General features: G+C 47.5%; 1 protein-coding gene across 3 annotated transcripts in view; it reads right to left on the reverse strand.

The window, feature by feature from the left end:
• LOC137327858 (von Willebrand factor C and EGF domain-containing protein-like) overlaps positions 1 to 23,660 on the reverse strand; it is a 351,658-nt gene that overhangs the window by 8,977 nt on the left and 319,021 nt on the right. For all 3 annotated transcript variants that reach the window (XM_067993723.1, XM_067993724.1, XM_067993725.1), the window contains 10 exons: positions 23,390 to 23,472; positions 22,402 to 22,498; positions 20,790 to 20,872; positions 18,846 to 18,989; positions 16,838 to 17,003; positions 14,174 to 14,295; positions 6,782 to 6,956; positions 4,662 to 4,809; positions 3,709 to 3,874; positions 897 to 1,077 (listed from right to left, as the gene is read on the reverse strand). In XM_067993723.1, coding sequence (XP_067849824.1) covers positions 897 to 1,077; positions 3,709 to 3,874; positions 4,662 to 4,809; positions 6,782 to 6,956; positions 14,174 to 14,295; positions 16,838 to 17,003; positions 18,846 to 18,989; positions 20,790 to 20,872; positions 22,402 to 22,498; positions 23,390 to 23,472 — 1,365 coding nt within the window. The remainder of the gene's footprint in view (positions 1 to 896; positions 1,078 to 3,708; positions 3,875 to 4,661; positions 4,810 to 6,781; positions 6,957 to 14,173; positions 14,296 to 16,837; positions 17,004 to 18,845; positions 18,990 to 20,789; positions 20,873 to 22,401; positions 22,499 to 23,389; positions 23,473 to 23,660) is intronic.

Below are 23,660 nucleotides of genomic sequence, written 5' to 3' on the forward strand. Positions count from 1 at the left end.
AGGAGAAAAGGTGAGGTTGGTGGGGGAGGAGCAGCAGTGTCGGAGCACAGTGAAGAGGAGACAATGACAGGGCTTTTAGGGTTGCTGCTCAGGCCCTCACCTTGGTTGACTGTTGTTGGCAGAGTTTACAACAGGCATGTTATACTTTACATTGGGGATGTTCTGGTGGTGCAGAGCATTGCAGGCCTATGCCTGCAATTTCTAACACAATGAAGTTCTGATCTAACATGTGCTGTTGGGGAGAGTCACTGAATAGAGCTCAGAGAGAAAATCATAGGGATTATGACCCCAGCCAGCACCCACAGACCTGCTGTGCAGACTTAGTGTGGCCCCAGCTGCTCCCACAGACCTGTTACCCAGCCTTAGATCAGCACCACCTATTAGTTGGAGCAGATTACCTCTGTTGTTAGACAGGGGGAACTACAGAGGCAGAGAAAATAACTCAAGTTAGACGAAAAGGATGAAACGTTCCAGCTGGAAAACCGGTGAACAGTTAGTGCACTGATCCACCATTTCCAACCCCTGAGGTAAGGCAGACAATTCAGTCCCTAACTGGTCTGTAATTGGAGCTGACCAGTGGCGGCCGTGCCTTCATCTGCCTCGGCCCTAAACGCTGGAATTCCCTCCCTAAACCTCTCCACCTCTCTCTCCTCCTTTAAGACACTCCTCAAAACCTACCTCTTTGACCAAGCTTTTGGTCACCTGCCCTAAAATCTCCTTATGTGGATCAGTGTCCTGTGAAGCGCCTTGGGACGTTTTACTACGTTAAAGGCGCTGTATAAATGCAAGTTGTTGTTGTTAATGTGGAATTAACCGCCACTCTCACCACCTCACAGGAAGCAGCTCCAACTGACCAATCGTAGGCCAGCTCACTACGAAGCCCAGCGAACACTCACCGCACGGCGTTGCATTTCTCCAGTTTAAGATGATTCCATTTCTCAGGGCACGGAAGGCGTAGGCAGACAATACACCGCACAGGCACCGTGTCTGCTCCACACAGGCACACAGGTCGGTGAGACAGGACCGGTAATAAGGCTGAGGGTCGATGCTGTCATGTGCTGGTTGAAATAAGGGACCCTGAGAAGTGGAGGACAGAGTAGGCAGTCACCAATGGAGTCCTTCAAACAGCACAACGAATACAACCAAAAATGCTGTTATAGAGTAATGGTGGGTTAGTCATCGCCACTTTTTAATTTCCATTGTAGGGTAATTTTATTTTTGTAGCTGAATGTGAAGGACGTTAATGCTGGCAATTGGAAAATTCCTCCACTCACACCATGCCTTAACATAACTTGGTCCCACATCAGGTACAGTACAGCTAGATGAGGGTAAAGTTCCCTCTACATTGTCTGGTCAAACACGGCAGGAACATCATGGGGTTGATTTTTACCCAGAGAGGGTCTCGGGTGGGGCAAGTGCAAAATTCATGCACTGGCCTGAATTTCAGGTTCGGTGTAATTTGACTGCCGGACCTTATTTAAATACTGCTGGTCCACTTCCCATCTGGAACGGGCGTGAAGAGGGCACAGAGTGTCTTTTGACAGAAAGGCTGTCCGCCAGCTTCCAGTTAAGTGGCGGGGAGGGAGTTTCGGGAGGGTCTCGTGGAAGTGTGGAGGCGAGGCCGTGACTTTCCTGCTGGCCCCAAAAAAAGGACATTTTTTGACGAACCTGGAGGGCCTCTTCGTCCTTCCCACTAGCTGCTGACCTCTTCAGCTTAGTAGGAAAGTCACAGCGACTTCACTACTCAGGCCCCGGTTAAAATGTCACCGGGGGCCAATTGACCTAATCGGACCTTTATTTGCATAAATTCTCGAGACTCCTGACCGCTTTAGGCAGACTCCTCACCTGCCTTCAGAATCCTGCAGGTTAATATCAGAGACAGTGGGAAAGGGTTGAGTCTCGAGCGGGTAAATGACCTGCTCGTTTTTAACAGCCCAGCTGCCCTGTTTCCGCCGAGCGGGTAGGGTTAAAATCGACCCCCATGTTTTGGAATGCAGAGTAAATCTCCCACACACCGCCCCGTAAGGCACATCCAGGTTAGGCAGCAGATGCAGAGTAGAAAAGATATAGAAATAGGAAAAGGAGGGGGGAATGGCAGCATGAACAGAGGTGGTCATCATGGTGGTAGAAAGAAGGGTTGTAGAAACTATGGGACAAGAAAGGACGAAAACACTTGTCGGAGTATTTTATAGACCTGACAGTGATGATTAACAGGAATATACTTATGTGCAGATCAGGGAGGCAAGCAAGAAGAATGGGAGATTTTAAGCTGATTCCATGATCTGGTGTTCCCAGCGAGGAATTCAGTTGGCAGGACAGTTAATCACAGGCCAGCAGCCCGTGATTTCCCGTCTATTTATTTTAATGAGCATTCCTCACTGGGATCACCCAATTATAGAATCAGTGCTTATAACTTTCATATAGATTGGGAGGGAAATATTAACACAAGGGGAAAAAAAAGAGATTAAATGATTGGATACATTCAAGAGCGTTTCCCAAAGTACCATTGCTTACCGCCAATGAGGGCAAAGAGGGAGCATAAAAAAAAATCATACACAGCATCAAAGGCTTTATAGGTGTGTCAAATTAAGAGTGGTAAAGGAGGAGAGAGAGGGGCCTATTAGAAACAAATTTAGGTATGATAATAGTGGAGGATAACAGCATAGCAGAATCGCTAAGTGAATATTTTGCTTCAGTCTTCACAGAAACAACACCAGAGAAAGAGGATGCATCAGAGGCAGGGAAGACTAGGGTAGAAATTTACAAAGAGGAAAATTGTACATGATAAACTAATGGATTGAAGCCAGAGAAATACCCAAGCCTAGAAGATTTCTGTCTGAGGTTGGCAAGATCTGTGCAGCCGGTAGGATTGCAAACTCTGGTTAGACTGTATTCAGGGAGGTTTCATCACATGACCTCCTGGCCTCCAACTGCCCCGCTCCCACATGCTCCCGCCATTGGTCACCCACTATGTCAATCATTCAATAATGGCAGCTATAATACCCACAAGCCTCTGCACTCCAGAAACCGCTCTATCCATTGCGTAGTTTTATTCCGGCTGCCAACTCTGCTTGGCCATATTCCAGGAGGTTTCATCACATGACCTCTCAGCTCCAAATGCCCCGTCCCCACCCCTCTGCCATTGGTCACCCGACACGTTCATCCTCGTGGCGCAACGCCTTCTCATGCCAATTAACTCTTCATTACCCGATTGGATGATTCTTGACTGTCAGTCAAACAGCCTTTTTTCCCTCACCTCCAATATTATTTTTTTTTGTACCATTATGATTTTTCTCCTGGGTTGCTCAGAGCAGTGTCCAGGAGATTAAACTTGAATTCCTGGAGACTCCAGGACAATCCAGGAGGGTCGGCAAACCTCGGTTTTACCAGAGTGCACGTGCGCCAGGGTCTCATCACATGCTGGGCGCTGCTGTTTGTTGCAGGTCTGGCCGGAGTGAAACGAGAGAAGAAAATGTCCCTATGGTTTTCTAACAGATTGCTCGCAGGAGTCTCCGGGAGATTCAGCATTAATTCCGGGAGACTCCAGGACAATCCAGGAGGGTTGGCAACCCTTAGCTGCCGGCAAGGAATAAGTCCGTGAGGAAAGGGAAATTGTGCAAGGATTCCTATCCCCCACAGGCTGACCAAGCTCCTACAGCAAACAGCCTGGAATTAAATCACAAAAGCAATTAACTCAATAAAAGTTACCATGATAATGCTGCAAGTGCTGTTCACTGATTGGTGGTCAGGAAGTGTTGTTCCATTGCATGGGTCCTCAATATCTTTGACGCTGCACAGGCTGTCTTTCTTCTGCCTGACTCGCCAGCTGTTTCCGAACTCAATGGGAGACAATGCCACTTCTCCAGCTGGCGACCTATCACAGAGAAGCAGTCGACTGTTAGTGGCCTTTGACTCCTGCGACTTCACCGTATGAACTTGTAATTGGTAATTTAAGTTAGAAATTGCAGTGATAATTCAGCAAGTGTTTCCAGTGAAGGGAATGTCAATGCTGACCTTGTGTGTCAGTTTTGTTTTTTGGTGAATGTTAGTACTTCCCCAAAAAGAGAACAATGTACACAATGGCAATGGAATGCCTTTACTCCTTTCTCAAGCAGCTGTACCAGGTCAGATACAATGCAAGGTAGATGCAGAATAAAGCTCCCTCTACATTGTCCCATCCAGCACTCCCGGATCAGGTAAATCCTGTTAAATCCTTTACTTTGGACCCAAATTTCCGAGGAGGTTCTGCTAGTTTCCCAGAAAACAGCGAAGACCTGGTTTCAAACAATGGTCAGTTGGTGGGGACATTGTACACTGTCCGCTTGCTCAAGGAGCTGATGGAAAGAGGCCAGAATTGGTGGGGAGTTGGGCAATCTCGCTCACATATGCGGGCGGGCGCCACAGTTTCCGGCGGACAAGGGCAGACAGGGAGGCAGCAGGGGCGACTATCAGCAGTTGGAAAACCTGGAAATACTGGAAAGGAAGAGGTCCTGCTTGGGTTAAACCGAAAGTAGGCCCATTCGCGGGTTGAGATTCCCAATTTAATCCCCCCCCCTCCGCCACCGTCTCGCTCATCCTGGGGGGTTAAAATTCTCCCCTAGATGTTCAGATGATCTCAGCTTCACTGTTCTGAGATGTACACATGCCATTTCCGCACTTACACAAAATCATCTGATGAGTTTCCATTAAAATTGCCACACAGTCCGCGCATTCTTGATTGCAACGATTCAGGGACATTGATTTCTATAAAACTGTTCCCGTCCCAGGTGATGCCAAGGCCTACTGGCGACTTCAGAATGACATAGAGTCCTGTTGAAAAGAAGCACCAGAAACCATTTACCTAGAACAGATTTAACTAGATATTGCTGCAACCTTGCACACTCTCTCACAGTGCGGTGTCCAGAGTGTGCACAGCTGTTGATAAACATAACAATCCTGCAGGCCTTTCTCCAGGCAGGGAGCATTCTGTCATGCTTCCCATATTAAACAAATGGCGATCTCACCTATCCAACATGACTCAAGTGGTTACAGCACTCAGAGCACTGTTCCATTTTAGTCCAGCACCAAGGAGCTCCATATGGATGAAGACCTCTGGACTCTGTAAATATTTACTTTTTCAGGGAATGCGTATGAAACCTCACCTGTGCACAGTTACAAATTTATTAAATGTTAAAGTCAGGTGCAACCAAACAGAGTGGATAGATGTTAGTATTGGATATTGGTGTCTTTTCAGGAAGTGGTCCTGTGAGCCTACACACTTCGGAAATGTGTGCATTTTAAAAGCAAAACTTTGAGATCGGATGTACAGTTTGCTTTTTATGAAAAATCCTTGTGGCTTAAGTGGGGAGGAAAAGCATTTCAGTAATTTCCCTTTCCTTATTCGTGCCAGTTTTAGTTTTGCTCACAGCCTGAAATGGTGTGATGGGAGTATGAAAATGAATTATAAAATAATACACTGTTAAGGGCTTGATAATGACTGATTAACTTAATGAATCGAAGGAGCTTATTAAAGGGTAGTTAGTGGCTGAAAATAGCTCCTATGTCAAGGAGCACTTGCAATTCCACTCAGTGAGGGACATGGAAAGGAGATTTGTGCTGTTTACTCACATTCAGAGTGTGAATAAAACTTTAAGAGGACCAAGATCAGCACAATAATAAGTGATGGATTTAGGGAGGAATTCCATCTGGGAAGTACAAAGATCAATCGCATTGGGCCTGACAAGACTGTAATGGGATTTGAAAATTAGGATGGGGATTTAGAAATCAATATGCTGGGGCAGAGGGAGCCATTAGAGATTTGTAAGGATGGAGGTGATGCATGTACAAGACTCAGTTCAGGAGAAGATGTGGGAGTATGGATTAGCCAAAACTTCGAGTGTGGAGGCAGGGAAGCCAGCACGGAGGAATTTGAGAAATCAATACTTCTGACGATGAAGTCGTGGATTAGGGTTTCAGCAGTGGTAAGGGAGGGTGGGCAATGTTCCAGAAGTGGAGGAATGAACTCTTGGTGAAGGAAGCAAGAAAGATGAAAGAAAGACTTGCATTTATGTCGCACCTTTCACGACCCCAGGACGTCCCAAAGCACTTTACAGGCAATTAGGTACTTTTGAAGCGTAGTCACTGTTGTAATGTGGGAAACATGGCAGCCAGTTTGCGCAAAGCAAGGTCCCACAAACAGCAATGAGATAATGACCAGATCATCTGTTTTAGGTGTTGGTTGAGGGATAAATGTTACCCAGGCCACCGTGAGAAACTCCCCTGCTCTTTATTGAATAGTGCCATGGGATCTTATACACCCACCTGAGGGGGCAGACGGGGCCTCGGTTTAACATCTCATCCGAAAAACATCTCTTCCGAAAAACAGCACCTCCGACAGTGCAGCACTCCCTCGGTACTGCACTGGAGTGTCAGCCTGGATTATGTGTTCAAGTCTCTGGAGTGGGACTTGAACCCAGAACCTGAGCTAATGCCAGTACACAACACCAGGGGCTGATGTCAAGCTTTAAATGTAGTGCCAGGGGTCACACGCTGGCTGTGCCAAAGGTCCTGAATGTGACAATTTGACTGCTGGGTGTCACACCTGAGTCATGAGCTGCACCCAAACTACGTGTCACACTAGAGCTAAATGAGACTCAGTCATCCATGGCTGTTACTGAAGATGGAGGAGCATGCACCTCTCTTGCCCTGTGTTGGATAAGTCCCAGGATGAGTTGAGCTGCATACCTGAGAGCTCCCACCTCCTTTGCCCTGCCCTCATTTCTCCGCTGGGTGAGAAGCATACCTGAATGTTGAATGGAGATGTTTGGTGCATCAGTGTAAGGAAGTTCCACTTCTGTGTTGTTAACGTGAACTGGGCTCCCAGCAGAAAGCTCGATGGTTCTATTTTCAATCTGTACAATCAGGACCTTTGTCCCAGGATCAGTGGAACTGCCATTCCATTTACTCTTGTAAACTACCTGAAGAAACCAAACAGTTATTAGGAAGCAGCCATGACTTGTTTTGTGAAGTTATCATTTGCAATTTACATATATATTTATTAAAAATCACTGGAAATCAGGGACAGGACTGGAGTGGGGTGTTTGGGCACTGGGGTTGAGTCAGGTGCTGGCCATTGCATCGGCTGGAGGAGGCAGGCTGGAGCTGAGGCTACAAGTAAGGCCAGGCCTCCGAATAGGGTGTGGATGCAAATGGCTGGGGCTAGGGCCTGGGCCGTTACCTGGCAAGCCTGGCTGTGGGGAAGGTAACAGGGTTGGTGGGGGTGGGGAGTTGGGATTGGAAATGCTGGGCATAGAACTGTTCTGGGAGTGGCCACCACTGAGCAAGCAAGCAATTACGCTTAGACAGCAGAAGACCATAGAGTTGACCGTCCATTACCGTACTATATGGCTTCATTCCAAGCATCAGAGAGTTCCACTGGATTCTTGCTGATCTGACATTGCCAGGTTAACAGAACAAAATCCAGGTTGGTGTCTCTTCCTGACCTCGATTCCAATCTTCAGTGCCCAGTTTGCGGGAACTTTGTGTCTGAGATGGGCAATGCGATCAAAGATGCCCGGTGGTGATGATTAATGATGACTTCAATCTTCTCATGTCCGGTTCTCGTTGTTACATCTGTGTTGCAGACGCAGTCAAACCATCTAACTCCCAGCAGTCGCCTCCGACAGTGCACATAAAATACTTTCAAGCTCTTGATATCTTGCTTAAGTAGCGTCCATGTTCCAGAGCTATACATTAGTATTGGAAGTATGCAGCTCTGATAGATCCTATAATGGGTGAGCAGCCCACTCCGCCAGATTACTACCCACGCGAAGATGATGGAAATTTACTCCTTTGTCCCTCAACAATAATCATCTCTGAACACTCAAGGGCACCGGGCATTGCCCCTCCACAATAATAACAAGACAAAGCTCAAAACCACAATCAAGCGCATGAACATCAACAAGGCAACAGAACACAAGAACATAAGAGGGTTGTCCTAAGAGGAGAGATTGAATAGAATGGGCCTATACTCCCTATAGTTTAGAAGAATGAGAGGTGATCCCATTGAAACAAATAAGATTATGAGGGGGCTTGACAGGGTAGATGCTGAGAGTTTGTTTCCCCTGGCTGGAGAGTCGAGAACTCGGGGGCATAGTCGCAGGATAAAGGGTCGGCCATTTGAGACTGAGATGAGGAGGAATTTCTTCACGCAGAGGGTTGTGAATCTTTGGAATTCTCTACCCCAGAGGCTGTGGATGCTGAGTCGTTGAATTCAAGGCTAATTTTGATAGTTTCTGGACTCTAAGGGAATCAAGGGATATGGGGATCAGGCAGGAAAGTGGAGTTGAGGTCGGGGATCAGCCATGATCTGATTGAATGGCAGAGTAGGCTCAAGGGGCCATGTGGCCTACTCCTGCTCCTATTTCTTATATTCTTATAAGAAATAGCAGCAGGAGTAAGCCCTTGATTCCCTTAGAGTCCAAAAATCTATCAATCTCAATCTTGAATAGACTCAATGACTGAGCATCTACAGCCCTCTGAGGCAGAGAATTCCAAAGATTCACAACCCTCTGTGAATTAACAGGATTAACCAGAAACTTAACTGGACCAGCCACATAAATATTGTGGCTACAAGAGCAGGTCAGAGGCTGGGGATTCTGCGGTGAGTGACTCACTTCCTGACTCCCCAAAGCCTTTTCACCGTCTACAAGGCACAAGTCAGGAGTGTGATGGAATACTCTCCACTTGCCTGGATGAGTGCAGCTCCAACAACACTCAAGAAGCTCGACACCATCCAGGACAAGGTAGCCCGCTTGATTGGCACCCCATCCACCACCCTAAACATTCACTCCCTTCACCACCGTCGCACAGTGGCTGCAGTGTGTACCATCCACAGGATGCACTGCAGCAACTCGCCAAGGCTTCTTTGACAGCACCTCCCAAACCCGCGACCTCTACCACCTAAAGGACAAGAGCAGCAGGCACATGGGAACAACACCACCTGCACGTTCCCCTCCAAGTCACACACCATTCCGATTTGGAAATATATCGCTGTTCCTTCATCGTCGCTGGGTCAAAATCCTGGAACTCCCTTCCTAACAGCACTGTGGGAGAACCTTCACTACACAGGCTGCAGCAGTTCAAGAAGGTGGCTCACCACCACCTTCTCATGGGCAATTAGGGATGGGCAATAAATGCCGGCCTTGCCAGTGACACCCACATCCCATGAACAAATTTTAAAAAACATGAATAGCAGCAGGATCACCAAGTATAACATCAGCCTAAGAAAGAATATTAACAATATCAACAAGAATACCATGAGTGACACTAAGAACACCAACATGTACATCATTATCAATCACACCATCACGAATATCAACATCAAGAACACCAACATCAACAAGAACAACACTATTAACAAGTACACTGTCAGCACCAAGAACAGCAGCATCATCAATAATCTCGATGTGTCTATGCCCTGCTGCTGTTTTTTCACCCTCCTCCTTGTATGTTCGTTGTAAGGCAGAGGTTCTGGGAAGGATGTTCCAGTCAGATGGGGTGTAGTGGCTCAAAGAGTGACCATCACAAGAGATGTGGAGGGAATGGAGAACAAGGAGTGACCCAGCCTCAGAGAAGCCATGTGCGCTTACAGGGACTGATCACTCAGGTTGGGTGGAAAGAGGTGGATGAGGGATTTGGAACGGAGGATGAGGATTTTGTAGTCAATTCGCTAGAGTACGAGCAGTTAATGAAACATGGCAAGGATTGATACGTGGGACTTTGTGCAGGTAAGGATGTGTGCCGCAATATTCTGAGTGTGTTCTCATTATGGAGGGTGGAGGTGGGCTAGAAAGAAAAGTGTTGGAGAGGTTGAGTCTGCACAAGGTAAACTCTGGATTAAGCTTTTGGCTAAAATGGGGACAGAGTTGGGGCAGAGTAATGTTATGCAGGTGGAAGAAGACAGTCTTGCTAACAGAATAGATGTAAGAGAAAGCTCTATTTGGAGTCAAGCAGATTCAACTGGAAGTGACAACAGGGAGGGTGATGATGGATTTGCAGGTACTAGCATGTCCAGTATTCTGTTGACAGTAGATATGTGATTACGGTCATCTCCAGTATACTGCAGATGGTAGATATGTGAGTATGGTCATCTCCAGTATTCTGTTGATGGTAGATATGTGAGTATGGTCATCTCCAGTATACTGTTGACGGTAGATATGTGAGTATGGTCATCTCCAGTATTCTGTTGACGGTAGATATGTGAGTATGGTCATCTCCAGTATTCTGTTGACAGTAGATATGTGAGTATGGTCATCTCCAGTATACTGTTGACGGTAGATATGTGAGTATGGTCATCTCCAGTATTCTGTTGACAGTAGATATGTGAGTATGGTCATCTCCAGTATTCTGTTGACAGTAGATATGTGAGTATGGTCATCTCCAGTATTCTGTTGATGGTAGATATGTGAGTATGGTCATCTCCAGTATTCTGTTGACAGTAGATATGTGAGTATGGTCATCTCCAGTATACTGTTGACAGTAGATATGTGAGTATGGTCATCTCCAGTATTCTGTTGACGGTAGATATGTGAGTATGGTCATCTCCAGTATTCTGTTGACAGTAGATATGTGAGTATGGTCATCTCCAGTATACTGTTGACAGTAGATATGTGAGTATGGTCATCTCCAGTATTCTGTTGATGGTAGATATGTGAGTATGGTCATCTCCAGTATACTGTTGACAGTAGATATGTGAGTATGGTCATCTCCAGTATTCTGTTGATGGTAGATATGTGAGTATGGTCATCTCCAGTATTCTGTTGACGGTAGATATGTGAGTATGGTCATCTCCAGTATTCTGTTGACAGTAGATATGTGAGTATGGTCATCTCCAGTATACTGTTGACAGTAGATATGTGAGTATGGTCATCTCCAGTATTCTGTTGATGGTAGATATGTGAGTATGGTCATCTCCAGTATTCTGTTGATGGTAGATATGTGAGTATGGTCATCTCCAGTATTCTGTTGATGGTAGATATGTGAGTATGGTCATCTCCAGTATTCTGTTGATGGTAGATATGTGAGTATGGTCATCTCCAGTATACTGTTGACGGTAGATATGTGAGTATGGTCATCTCCAGTATTCTGTTGATGGTAGATATGTGAGTATGGTCATCTCCAGTATACTGTTGATGGTAGATATGTGTGTATGGTCATCTCCAGTATTCTGTTGATGGTAGATATGTGAGTATGGTCATCTCCAGTATACTGTTGATGGTAGATATGTGAGTATGGTCATCTCCAGTATACTGTTGACGGTAGATATGTGAGTATGGTCATCTCCAGTATTCTGTTGATGGTAGATATGTGAGTATGGTCATCTCCAGTATTCTGTTGATGGTAGATATGTGAGTATGGTCATCTCCAGTATACTGTTGACGGTAGATATGTGAGTATGGTCATCTCCAGTATTCTGTTGATGGTAGATATGTGAGTATGGTCATCTCCAGTATACTGTTGACGGTAGATATGTGAGTATGGTCATCTCCAGTATTCTGTTGATGGTAGATATGTGAGTATGGTCATCTCCAGTATACTGTTGACAGTAGATATGTGGGTACTGGCCTGTCCAGTATTCTGTTGCTTTGCAGAACAGAGCATTGGACAGGGAAATGACCAACATCCAGAATAAATTGATCCTGTCTTCAGCAAAGGAAATGGCATCCACTGCAGAACAAAGTCATTTGGGTCAACACTGTCACAGATTCATTCCCCTGTGCAACTGTCTGATTCTTTCCCCCATTCCCATGCCCCAAACATCTCCCTTCAGGTTAATGCCCATCTGTTTTTTGAGTCACTGTATGAAAATTTCCAAGATGCAAGGGGTAATTTTATGAGTCTGCCCTGTCGGTTGATGCCTTGCCCGGCAGCATGGTGCATGCTGCCCACTTACGGCCGAATTCCCAATACCTGACGAGAGCAGTACACTGTCCCTCTCTCATTCACTGTAAGTGACCACTGGATACTGGACGAGAGCGGTACACTGTCCCTCTCTCATTCACTGTAAGTGACCACTGGATACTGGACGAGAGCGGTACACTGTCCCTCTCTCATTCACTGTAAATGACCACTGGATAATGGATGAGAGCGGTACACTGTCCCTCTCTCATTCACTGTAAATGACCACTGGATACTGGACGAGAGCGGTACACTGTCCCTCTCTCATTCACTGTAAATGACCACTGGATACTGGACGAGAGCGGTACACTGTCCCTCTCTCATTCACTGTAAGTGACCACTGGATACTGGACGAGAGCGGTACACTGTCCCTCTCTCATTCACTGTAAGTGACCACTGGATACTGGACGAGAGCGGTACACTGTCCCTCTCTCATTCACTGTAAGTGACCACTGGATACTGGACGAGAGCGGTACACTGTCCCTCTCTCATTCACTGTAAGTGACCACTGGATACTGGACGAGAGCGGTACACTGTCCCTCTCTCATTCACTGTAAATGACCACTGGATACTGGACGAGAGCGGTACACTGTCCCTCTCTCATTCACTGTAAGTGACCACTGGATACTGGATGAGAGCGGTACACTGTCCCTCTCTCATTCACTGTAAGTGACCACTGGATACTGGACGAGAGCGGTACACTGTCCCTCTCTCATTCACTGTAAGCGACCACTGGATAATGGACGAGAGCGGTACACTGTCCCTCTCTCATTCACTGTAAGCGACCACTGGATACTGGACGAGAGCGGTACACTGTCCCTCTCTCATTCACTGTAAGTGACCACTGGATACTGGACGAGAGCGGTACACTGTCCCTCTCTCATTCACTGTAAGTGACCACTGGATACTGGACGAGAGCGGTACACTGTCCCTCTCTCATTCACTGTAAGTGACCACTGGATACTGGACGAGAGCGGTACACTGTCCCTCTCTCATTCACTGTAAGTGACCACTGGATACTGGACGAGAGCGGTACACTGTCCCTCTCTCATTCACTGTAAGTGACCACTGGATACTGGACGAGAGCGGTACACTGTCCCTCTCTCATTCACTGTAAGTGACCACTGGATACTGGACGAGAGCGGTACACTGTCCCTCTCTCATTCACTGTAAGTGACCACTGGATACTGGACGAGAGCGGTACACTGTCCCTCTCTCATTCACTGTAAGCGACCACTGGATACTGGACGAGAGCGGTACACTGTCCCTCTCTCATTCACTGTAAGTGACCACTGGATACTGGACGAGAGCGGTACACTGTCCCTCTCTCATTCACTGTAAGTGACCACTGGATACTGGACGAGAGCGGTACACTGTCCCTCTCTCATTCACTGTAAGTGACCACTGGATACTGGACGAGAGCGGTACACTGTCCCTCTCTCATTCACTGTAAGTGACCACTGGATACTGGACGAGAGCGGTACACTGTCCCTCTCTCATTCACTGTAAGTGACCACTGGATACTGGACGAGAGCGGTACACTGTCCCTCTCTCATTCACTGTAAGTGACCACTGGATACTGGACGAGAGCGGTACACTGTCCCTCTCTCATTCACTGTAAGCGACCACTGGATACTGGACGAGAGCGGTACACTGTCCCTCTCTCATTCACTGTAAGTGACCACTGGATACTGGACGAGAGCGGTACACTCCCTCTCTCATTCACTGTAAGTGACCACTGGATACTGGACGAGAGCGGTACACTGTCCCTCTCTCATTCACTGTAAGCGACCACTGGATACTGGACGAGAGCGGTACACTGTCCCTCTCTCATTCACTGTAAGTGACCACTGGATACTGGACGAGAGCGGTACACTGTCTCTCCTTCTCACTCTCCCCTTGATAAGTGATACTGGCAGCTGGATGCATGTGCCAATAGATGCCTTGTTGATACCCCCCACTCTCCTGCGGGAAGGGCCTCACCTCCCATCAGTGTCTATAAGTCTTCCTGTGGAGGTGTCTGCTGAGACCAGCACCTTACCCAGTGGGACTGAACCCAACCACAGGTGGCAGAGTCCTCTTGCAAATGGAATACACTCATCGTTGGTCATATCTGTTTTCGGCTAAGATTGGAGCAAGGATCATTTGCCCACCATTTCAGCCCATTTGGGTAACTCATGATTGACACAATTGGAACACAAAATAGCAGCTCAACCATCATATAAACAGTACTTACGTTGAAACGGTTTGACTCACAGTCCTGGGCTAAAAGATAGGCACAGGTTCCGCTGAGGTCATAGAAGAGCCCATCAAAGGTCACATAGTGTGATTCTCCGAACACAGTGCAGGAAGCCCCCTCTGCAGGAAGACAGTGATACAGTCACGGTGAGCAATTCAAGAACGTATTTAAAAAGAGAAAGAATTTGCATTTACGTAGCACTTTATCACTTCCTCAGGACACAACAAAGCATTTCACATCCTATGAATTACTGTTTTGAAGCGTCACTGGTTGTGTAGGCAAATATGGCTCCCAATATGTGCACAGGTGAGTCCCACAAACAGCAAATGAGATGAAAGACCAGTTTAATTTGTTTGCGGTGTTGTTTGAGGAATTTTGGTCAGGACACTGGGTGAGCTCCCTGTTCTTCTTTGAATAGAGCCATGGGATTTATTTCATCCATTGGACTGGTTATCAGTTTAGCATCTCGTCGAAAAGACGGCACCTCTGACAGTGCAGCACTCCCGCAGTCCTGCACTGAAATGTCAGCCTCGATTATATGCTCAAGACCTGGAGTGGGGTTTGAATACACAACCTTGTGACTCAGCTGAAAGTACTACCACTGAGTCAAACTGTTGCGTGCACGCTGTTGGCTGGAAGCCTCACCCACCAGAAGCACATGTGGGGAAATCACGGGCATGATCCCCGTAATTTTCCGTCCACGACCGTGAGGTGGACTCCTGGTGGGCTGGCTTCTCGCGGTAATGGCGCATTCGTAAAATCAGCCCTGTTATTTACCCCCCTCTCCTGAAGATGCTGCCCCTTGCTGGTGTACGGGGTACCAGCAACCCTTGCAAAGTGGCCATTCTCCATGGAGGAGCCCCAGTAGTGGCTGTTAGCAGGATATTCAACCATGGGGGCCACCTGACCCGAACCCAATCCTGCCCTCATCCGATGTCCAAATGTCCACTTTGTAGCAGGGGTCAGTGGTCAGGAGCAGGAACACTGGCTCATTTTGCCCTTCTCTGGATCAGGGTTTCTGAGGCAGAAATTAAGCTCTTGAATTGTTGGTTCCATTGAGAATCAGCACAGAAAAGTAAACGTGGGACCTTCCTTGTCCGTTTGGCTCATGTTCCACATGGGACAATACGTTTACCTCATGGAGTCATTTTTGTTTGAAAGATCCAGCTATCATTGTAAGGAGCAGCTCCCAGCCTGTCATTTCTCAGTGTGTGTTTTTTGAACAAATTTTCTTTTAATTTGAGGTGTGTACAGAGTGACCTCCTTCTCTGGCAATGCCACTCGCTGAGTAGGATATTGGAGCAGGTGTTAACAGCTTTCTCCTTGTCCTCAGTGGCTCCACAAAGGGGACACACAATTGCCTCCATCCAAAGGACAACTAATGAGTCTTGAAAGTGTGATCAGGGTCATCAATACTAGGCCTGGACTGACACCAGAGTCCACTGTGCCAAGCAGCAGACAGGTGCTCGTCAACAGAACCGGACCCGTACCCCGACAGAACCAGACCCGTACCCCGACAGAACCAGACCCGTACCCCGACAGAACCAGACCCGTACCCCGACAGAACCAGACCCGTACCCCGACAGAACCAGACCCGTACCCCGACAGAACCAGACCCGTACCCCGACAGAACCAGACCCGTACCCCGACAGAACCAGACCCGAACCCCGACAGAACCAGACCCGTACCCCGACAGAACCAGACCCGTACCCCGGCAGAACCAGACCCGTACCCCGACAGAACCAGACCCGTACCCCGGCAGAACCAGACCCGTACCCCGACAGAACCAGACCCGTACCCCGACAGAACCGGACCCGTACCCCGACAGAACCAGACCCGTACCCCGGCAGAACCAGACCCGTACCCCGACAGAACCAGACCCGTACCCCGACAGAACCAGACCCGTACCCCGACAGAACCAGACCCGTACCCCGACAGAACCAGACCCGTACCCCGACAGAACCAGACCCGTACTCCGACAGAAATAGACCAGCATTCCAAAGGAACCAATCTACTGCCCCAACAGCACCAATCCACTGTTCCTATCGAACCAGAACCCCAATCCCAACAGAAGCACAACAACACACAAAGAGAAGCAGACCAGCATCCCGACAGAACGAACCCACTACTCCAACAGAACAAGAAGACGCATCCCAACAGAACCAGAACAGCACACCAGGAGAATTAGATTTTCACCTCATCAGAACCATACCAGCACTCAAAGAGAATGAGACAAGATTCCCATCAGAGCTAGTCCAGCACGCTACTGAACCTGTCAAATGTCCTTAATAATCAGAACGGTAACCATCAGCAACAGACTAGCACCCCAACAGAAGCAGAGCAGAACCCCATCAGAAGCAGAGCAGAACCCCAACAGAAGCAGAGCAGAACCCCATCAGAAGCAGAGCAGAACCCCATCAGAAGCAGAGCAGAACCCCATCAGAAGCAGAGCAGAACCCCATCAGAAGCAGAGCAGAACCCCATCAGAAGCAGAGCAGAACCCCATCAGAAGCAGAGCAGAACCCCATCAGAAGCAGAGCAGAACCCCATCAGAAGCAGACCAACACTCCAACAGCACCAGAGCAGCACCCTCGTAGAATGAGAACAGCGCCCAAGGGTTCAGAGATTGGAAGGATCAATCTGATGCATTTGACGACTTACTTGGTTTGGTTTTTGGTTGGCAGCTCATGCAGCACTCTCCGTCAGGCTGGGACAAGATGTGCTGTGCCGGGCAGGAGATGGGAGTAGAGCAGGGTTTGGATTGGCACTCCACAGTTCCATTGTTACAATGACAGAGATCACAGCCATCCAGCCAATGGGACTGAGCCTGCCGCAAACGGAGCAGAGAGAGAGTACATCACTGGACAGCACCACCAGCACATTCCTTACATCTACAGTATGATAAACCCAGCAGTAGTACAGCACCAAGGGACCCAGCAAATAGCAGCTGAAAGACCCAATGCCCATGGACCTCGGAGACAGGGGCTCACACACCTAGGGTCCATGGGCCTAACAAATAGGGATTCCTACACCCAGGACAGCAAAAACCTTATATACCCAGATCAAGGGGACCCTCTAACAGGATGTCTCCCACCATAGCTGGGTGCTGTTATTAACAGCCTAGCTCAGAACAGTTTACTTATATTGGTTGTATATTTTTCTCCTCTAATTTTCCTTTTGAATATTTTCTTTCCTATGGAAGGCACTGACTCTTGCTGGGGCACTGGTCCACAGACTTTGGGCATCTGGTACTCTGTATCTAATCAATACCGAACCTGACCTAGGAGTTTGCTGGGATAGTATAGAGGGTGCTTTACTCTGCACCTAACCTGTACTGTAGATTGATGGGGAGTACAGATACGCTAGAGCAAAAATTATAAAACTTTCTGTTTGTTGTTGCTGACACCTATCTCTTTGAAGAGAATCTGTCACTCTGACCTACAGAATAGAGGAGTGTCACTTATTCTAGGTGTGATACAATCTTTTCCCACACACCATTAGCCTAAATGAGTATATCTGGCTACCTATTGGGAGAATTCCATTGTGGACTATTATACCCTGAATGTGCAGGGAAATTGAATCAATTCTGAAGATTTTGTTGCCAACCCTCTTTGAAAGCGATCAGGTGCAGCGTGTTAATCAAGGGCTGCACAAGTGTAGGTATTTTGACTCATCTCCCCGTGAGACATCGGCCAGGATTAGCCTCCTGGTGGCGTCCTGGTGGCCTGTCACTCCAACACCACCAGAATCCCATCCCTGAAAACCGGCACTGCATGGTGGACTCCCAACTGATTCCCACCGCCAGGTGGGAGCCCGACATTGACCGGTCGCAAAACCCCAGCAGGACCACCACTGTGGAACCAAAAGAGGCAGCCGGGCAGTTAAAGGGCTACAAAGCAACCTGGGGTGCTAGTGGCGGTCTCCGAGGCCTGCACAAGAACGTAAGTGGGGGATGGAATGGAGGGAAGGGATGTCACAACAAGGCCCTCTCCCACCACTGGGGGAGCCCAGGATGCTCACCACCAATTCCTGGGGCCCACCACTACCACCACCTTCCCCACGGTGGCAGGGGGGGATTCCCACCAGGGACCCAGACACTGCCCCATTCCCCCACTATTTACACGTGGCAGGTGGGAAAGGAGCGGCCAGTGGGGGCAGGAGGAACAGTAATCCCAATCAGGGTGGTGTGGCGGTCGAGAAGAAAGAAAGATCTTGCATTTATATAGCGCCTTTCACAACCTAAAGTGCTTTACAACCAATTAAATACTTTTGAAGTGTAGTCACTGTGGTAATGTTAGAAACACGGCAGCCAATTTGCGCACAGCAAGATCCCACAGTGTGATAATGACCAGATAATCTGTTCTTTTTTATTGATTTTGATTGAGGGGTAAATATTGGCCAGGACACCGATGAGAACTCTCCTGCTCTTCTTCGAAATAATGCCGTGGGATCTTTTACATCCACCTGAGAGAGCAGATGGGGCCTCGGTTTAACGTCTAATCTGAAAGGATGAGAGGCCCCGCTGCCCACATTTTCTGTCATTCTGAGCCGCGACTGTGGAGGAGAATCGCGGACATGGTATTGTAATGAACGGTAAACATTACGCACGGAGGAGGCATTTTGGAAAATTCTTGTCACACATCTCCTGGGAAAAGTCAGCTAACCTCACCTCATGTACTTGGCCCTGATGCACACACCTGTGTGAGTTAACACATACTGGACAGCATTGGTTCCTGGGGGTCTCCTGCTGCCTTAAGCTGCACAGCAGGGACGGGCACTGTCCCTTCTGTGACCTGCACATAACCATCCCTTTCTGCGAATATAAAACAAAAAAATGAATTGGAACAAAAATCGTTTTTACCAGATTTATTAAATTTACAATTCAAAGTACCCAACAATCACACCCACCACAACCTCAATCTGTCACCCTGCCCCAGTCTACAACCTGCAAAAATATCACTGTCCGAAGGAAATAGCAGCATTGCTGAAGTGCCTGCTTCCTGCCACTAGATGGGAGTGTAACATTAGAAACTCCACCCTCCAGCAGTGCTTTATCTCAAACCACTGGTGTCCACTGACTCTCGAGTCCTGAGGAAGGGCTGGAGCTGAAACGTTAGCTTCTGCGGAGAGAAGTGAGCAGCTGAATGTTTACAGCATTTTCTGTTTTTGTTGCAGATTTCCAGCATCTACAGTATTTTGTTTGTTGTTTGGTGCTCCCTGATTCTCAGCCGATTCTTATTATTTACCTCAGTCCACCTGCCGCTGAAACCTTCTTTCCCGTCTTTGTCATCTCCTGACTCGATTATTCCAACGCTCTTGGTCTGGCCTCTCATCCTCCACCTTCCTCAAACCTCTGCTGCCCGTGTCCTATCATGCATCAAATCCCACTCATACATCGCCCCAATCCTTGTTGACATTCATTGGCTCAGTCCCCCAAATCCTCAAATAGTAAATTTTTAAGCTTGTGGTTTAAATCTTTCCCTGTCTTGCCCCTCCCGATTTTTGTAACCTCGAAGAATAAAATATAAATCGAACAGCAGGACCCTGTTGTGCTTACAATATAATAATCCCTGTAACATTTTAGACTTTCACCTATTCTACCTAGCAGCCACTTTGATTTAATTTACATTATGTTGCAGCTATAAGGTCAGTTTCAATTTACAAAGGGTTAACTCCCAGACATACACAAGCATGTAGGTTTACAATAGGTTTTGTCTCATGAGATACTTTTCAGCCTGCCTTCCTAATCATTAGGAGAATGCACATGACAGCACATGTGAGACTAGGGCAGCAGGAACATGGGAACACCACCACCTGCACGTTCCCCTCCAAGTCACACACCATCCCGACGTGGAAATCTATCGCCATTCCTTCATCGCCGCTGGGACAAAATCCTGGAACTCCCTTCCTAACAGCACTGTGGGAGAACCTTCACCACACGGACTGCAGCGGTTCAAGAAGGCGGCTCACCACCACCTTCTCAAGGGCAATTAGGAATGGGCAATAAATGCTGGCCTTGTTAGTGACGCCCACATCCCATGAATGAATAAAAAAAATGCAGCGACATATAAAGGGTCTATTGTTACAATCCCGGGTCACGCTACGATTTAACTGGATTTTGGTCAGTAAAGTGCGCTATGGATCAATGGAGACAATGAGGTCAGGTTACGGAGGAGTGGCCAGTGATGCTGAACACGAGGATATCTACTGTAAACCCAATGCATTTGCAGCAATCCCAATGGATCAAGCCCCTTTCCGCTCACTCCCACTGTACAGAATCCCAAAGGGCCAACCCTCCTTCCTGCTCACTCCAATTTTTTAGAATCCCACTCCCTCCCACTATACTGAATCTCAATGAAGCAAAACCTGGGAGCTGAAAAAAAAAGTACTAATATCTTTGAAGTTGATTAACCACATTTGTTATGTTCACGAGGGCCATCACTTGATGGAGAGGGCTGATTACAGTCTGCTCCAGGGATGAATCCATGGAAATCTCTCCATTGTGTTGGTAACGTTCCTTTAATTGAAAGTTAATGCGTTAACACCTCTGTTTGACTGTTTCCAAACTCTGTTTCCCTTTGGATGGGGGGGGGTCCACTAAATATCTACTCACCAAGCAACGACACTGAAGACACGGGTTATCGTGTGGAATCAACACAGATCCGTCGGTATAGTTCACGCCATTAACCATACAGCCTATTAAGAATAATTGAAAAGCAAGCATTTAATAACCCCCAGAAATGTTACTGGAAAAATTCCCCCTGAATGAGTGAGAGTTGCAGAGGCTGAGCCATGGGCAGCGCCCATGTTAACCCAAGGAACTGTTCAAGTGAAGTCGGCTTTTTGTTTGTACAGTGATTTGTATCTAGTAAGCAAAAAATGAGTAAATTGTTACTGCCACTTGTTTCAATGACATGTTGGTTGGTTTGGTGTCGGCAATGTATTTACAAACCTCGGAATAGCCATCAATCCTGGAATTTTCTATTGACTGGTGTGCACGTGAGGCCACTATTGACGACTCCGCAGGAAACAACCTCAAAAAGCGTTTAAATTCATTTAAAATTTTAAAATTCAAAAATTCAAAAAATAAAAAAGTTATTTTTTTAAGTCATCGGCTGCAAACAATCTGAATCCTGTGTCAATAAAGTATTTTCCATTCCGGGGATTTTTTACATATTGGGATTAGGGCCCTGGAGAAGGCTGTTTGCAGCAGCAACACGGATACTGTTGCCAGGGGCATTGGGCATCACACGTAGTCTGGGTATTCTGCGGCGAGTGACTCACCTCCTGACTCCCCAAAGCCTTTCCACCATCTACAAGGCACAAGTCAGGAGTGTGATGGAATACTCTCCACTTGCCTGGATGAGTGCAGCTCCAACAACACTCAAGAAGCTCGACACCATCCAGGACAAAGCAGCCCGCTTGATTGGCACCCCATCCACCTCCCTAAACATTCACTCCCTTCACCACCGGCGCATCGTAGCTGCAGTGTGTACCATCTACAAGATGCACTGCAGCAACTCGCCAAGGCTTCTTCGACAGCACCTCCCAAACCCGCGACCTCTACCACCTAGAAGGACAAGGGCAGCAGGCACATGGGAACAACACCACCTGCACGTTCCCCTCCAAGTCACACGCCATCCCGACTTGGAAATATATCGCCGTTCCTTCATCGTCGCTGGGTCAAAATCCTGGAACTCCCTTCCTAACAGCACTGTGGGAGAACCTTCACCACACGGACTGCAGCGGTTCAAGAAGGCGGCTCACCACCACCTTCTCAAGGGCAATTAGGGATGGGCAATAAATACCGGCCTCGCCAGCGACGCCCACATCCCATGAACGAATAAAAAAAAAACGTGTGACTTCTCCAGGTGTAAGAGACAGGATATAGGACAACAGAGGAGACTTGCATTGCATTAGTCGAAGTTTAAATCTAGGTCTTGGATGTGAAAAGATTGTCCCGTTCTCTACTGTTCACACAGTCTCCCTAGACAATACATTTCTTGCAGGTACATCTACTGGATCACAAGTTTCAACCTGTCCGCAAAGAGATGCCTCCTTCTCTCTATAACAGTGATGCTTTCTCATTACTGCTGAAGCAAGGATCATTGAGGTTCCAACTGGGCCCACACCTTCACCTCAGTACGAGCAGATATTGATACCGACGCCTACTTCTTTCAATCAATACATGCCTTTCCAAAGTAGTCTTGATTAACGCTTCTTACCTTGACAGAGGGGGCAGCACTGTCCCTCTTCTTTCACTGGGTTAGTACATTCCCCCTGCGTCAAGCAGCTGATGCGACTGCAGCTTATCACTGTGTCCTGTACAAGAATTTGAAGGCAAATCATTAGGTTACAGTCTCTGTTGAGAGATAGTTAACAATGATAGAGTTCAAATACCCAGGTCAAAGTTACATAGATGGCTTCAGGAATCACTGTTTCAGGAATTTCCTTTATCCTATTGGGGATATTTCCCCCCTCTTTTTCATTTATGTCTGTTCTTGTTTCCCATTACAAATACGCTTTTGGAGAGGGTCTGGTCACCCTTCCAAGTGTTGGCTGCTGCTTTCTGCTGGCCAGGAATGGTCACATCTTCATCCACCATCTCCACAGCAGTGTCTTGCAATACATTGATCCTGCACTGGTTCCTGCTGTGGAGGAGGACACAGACACCATTGCTGCTTCGCCAAGTGAGAGAGGGAAGAATCAGTGCACCGATAAAGTGCCTCATCACATCCTCAGGATGTCCCAAAGTGCCTCAAACGCAATGAATCAATTGTGAAGTCCACTCACTGTTGTCGTGTCGGTAAGCACGGCAGCCAGCAAACATCAAGTGAGAAGAACGACCAGTTAGTCTGCGTTTGGTAGTGATGGGTGAAGAATCAACGTTAGCCAGTGACCAAGTCACTGGCGTGCTGTGTTCTTCAATGTGATTGCTTAAAGCAGTTTTGGCAGAGTCATGGTCGGACGCTGATGCCCGTATGCCTTGTCAGCCGAGGTATGATCCATGGAAAAAGAAGGGACAGGGAGAAAATAAAGATTGGTTCGAATCAGCATTTCGCACCGAGCAGTCCGGGTCACAGTAATGTGATTTACAGTTGATCTGTCAGGGTTATATAAAAGATGCCAGCTCCATTTGGGCCATACCTACGGCACATTAGGTTACTCTCCATATAAGCTAAGTGCAAGTATACTTTAAACCTAGCTACTGACCAAACACAGGCACCTGGTACAGGGATCTCCATTAGGAACACTCTGCCCATGGCTGAACACCACTCCACCTTCATCCACGCAACCTGAAGAAACAGATAACAAAAAATTAAATCAAGCAAATCTTAAGGCACCAGATATCTAACATACAAGAGGCAGAGGGGAAATGGCACCAAGGACACAGTGCCAAGAAGCAGAGGATTTAGGGTGCCAAAGACTGAAGAGGACTCGATACCAAGGAATGCAGGGGAAGTGGCATCAAAGGAAGGAGGGG

This window comes from Heptranchias perlo, chromosome 12 (assembly GCF_035084215.1).
Source record: "Heptranchias perlo isolate sHepPer1 chromosome 12, sHepPer1.hap1, whole genome shotgun sequence".
In the NCBI taxonomy this organism is placed as follows: domain Eukaryota; kingdom Metazoa; phylum Chordata; class Chondrichthyes; order Hexanchiformes; family Hexanchidae; genus Heptranchias; species Heptranchias perlo.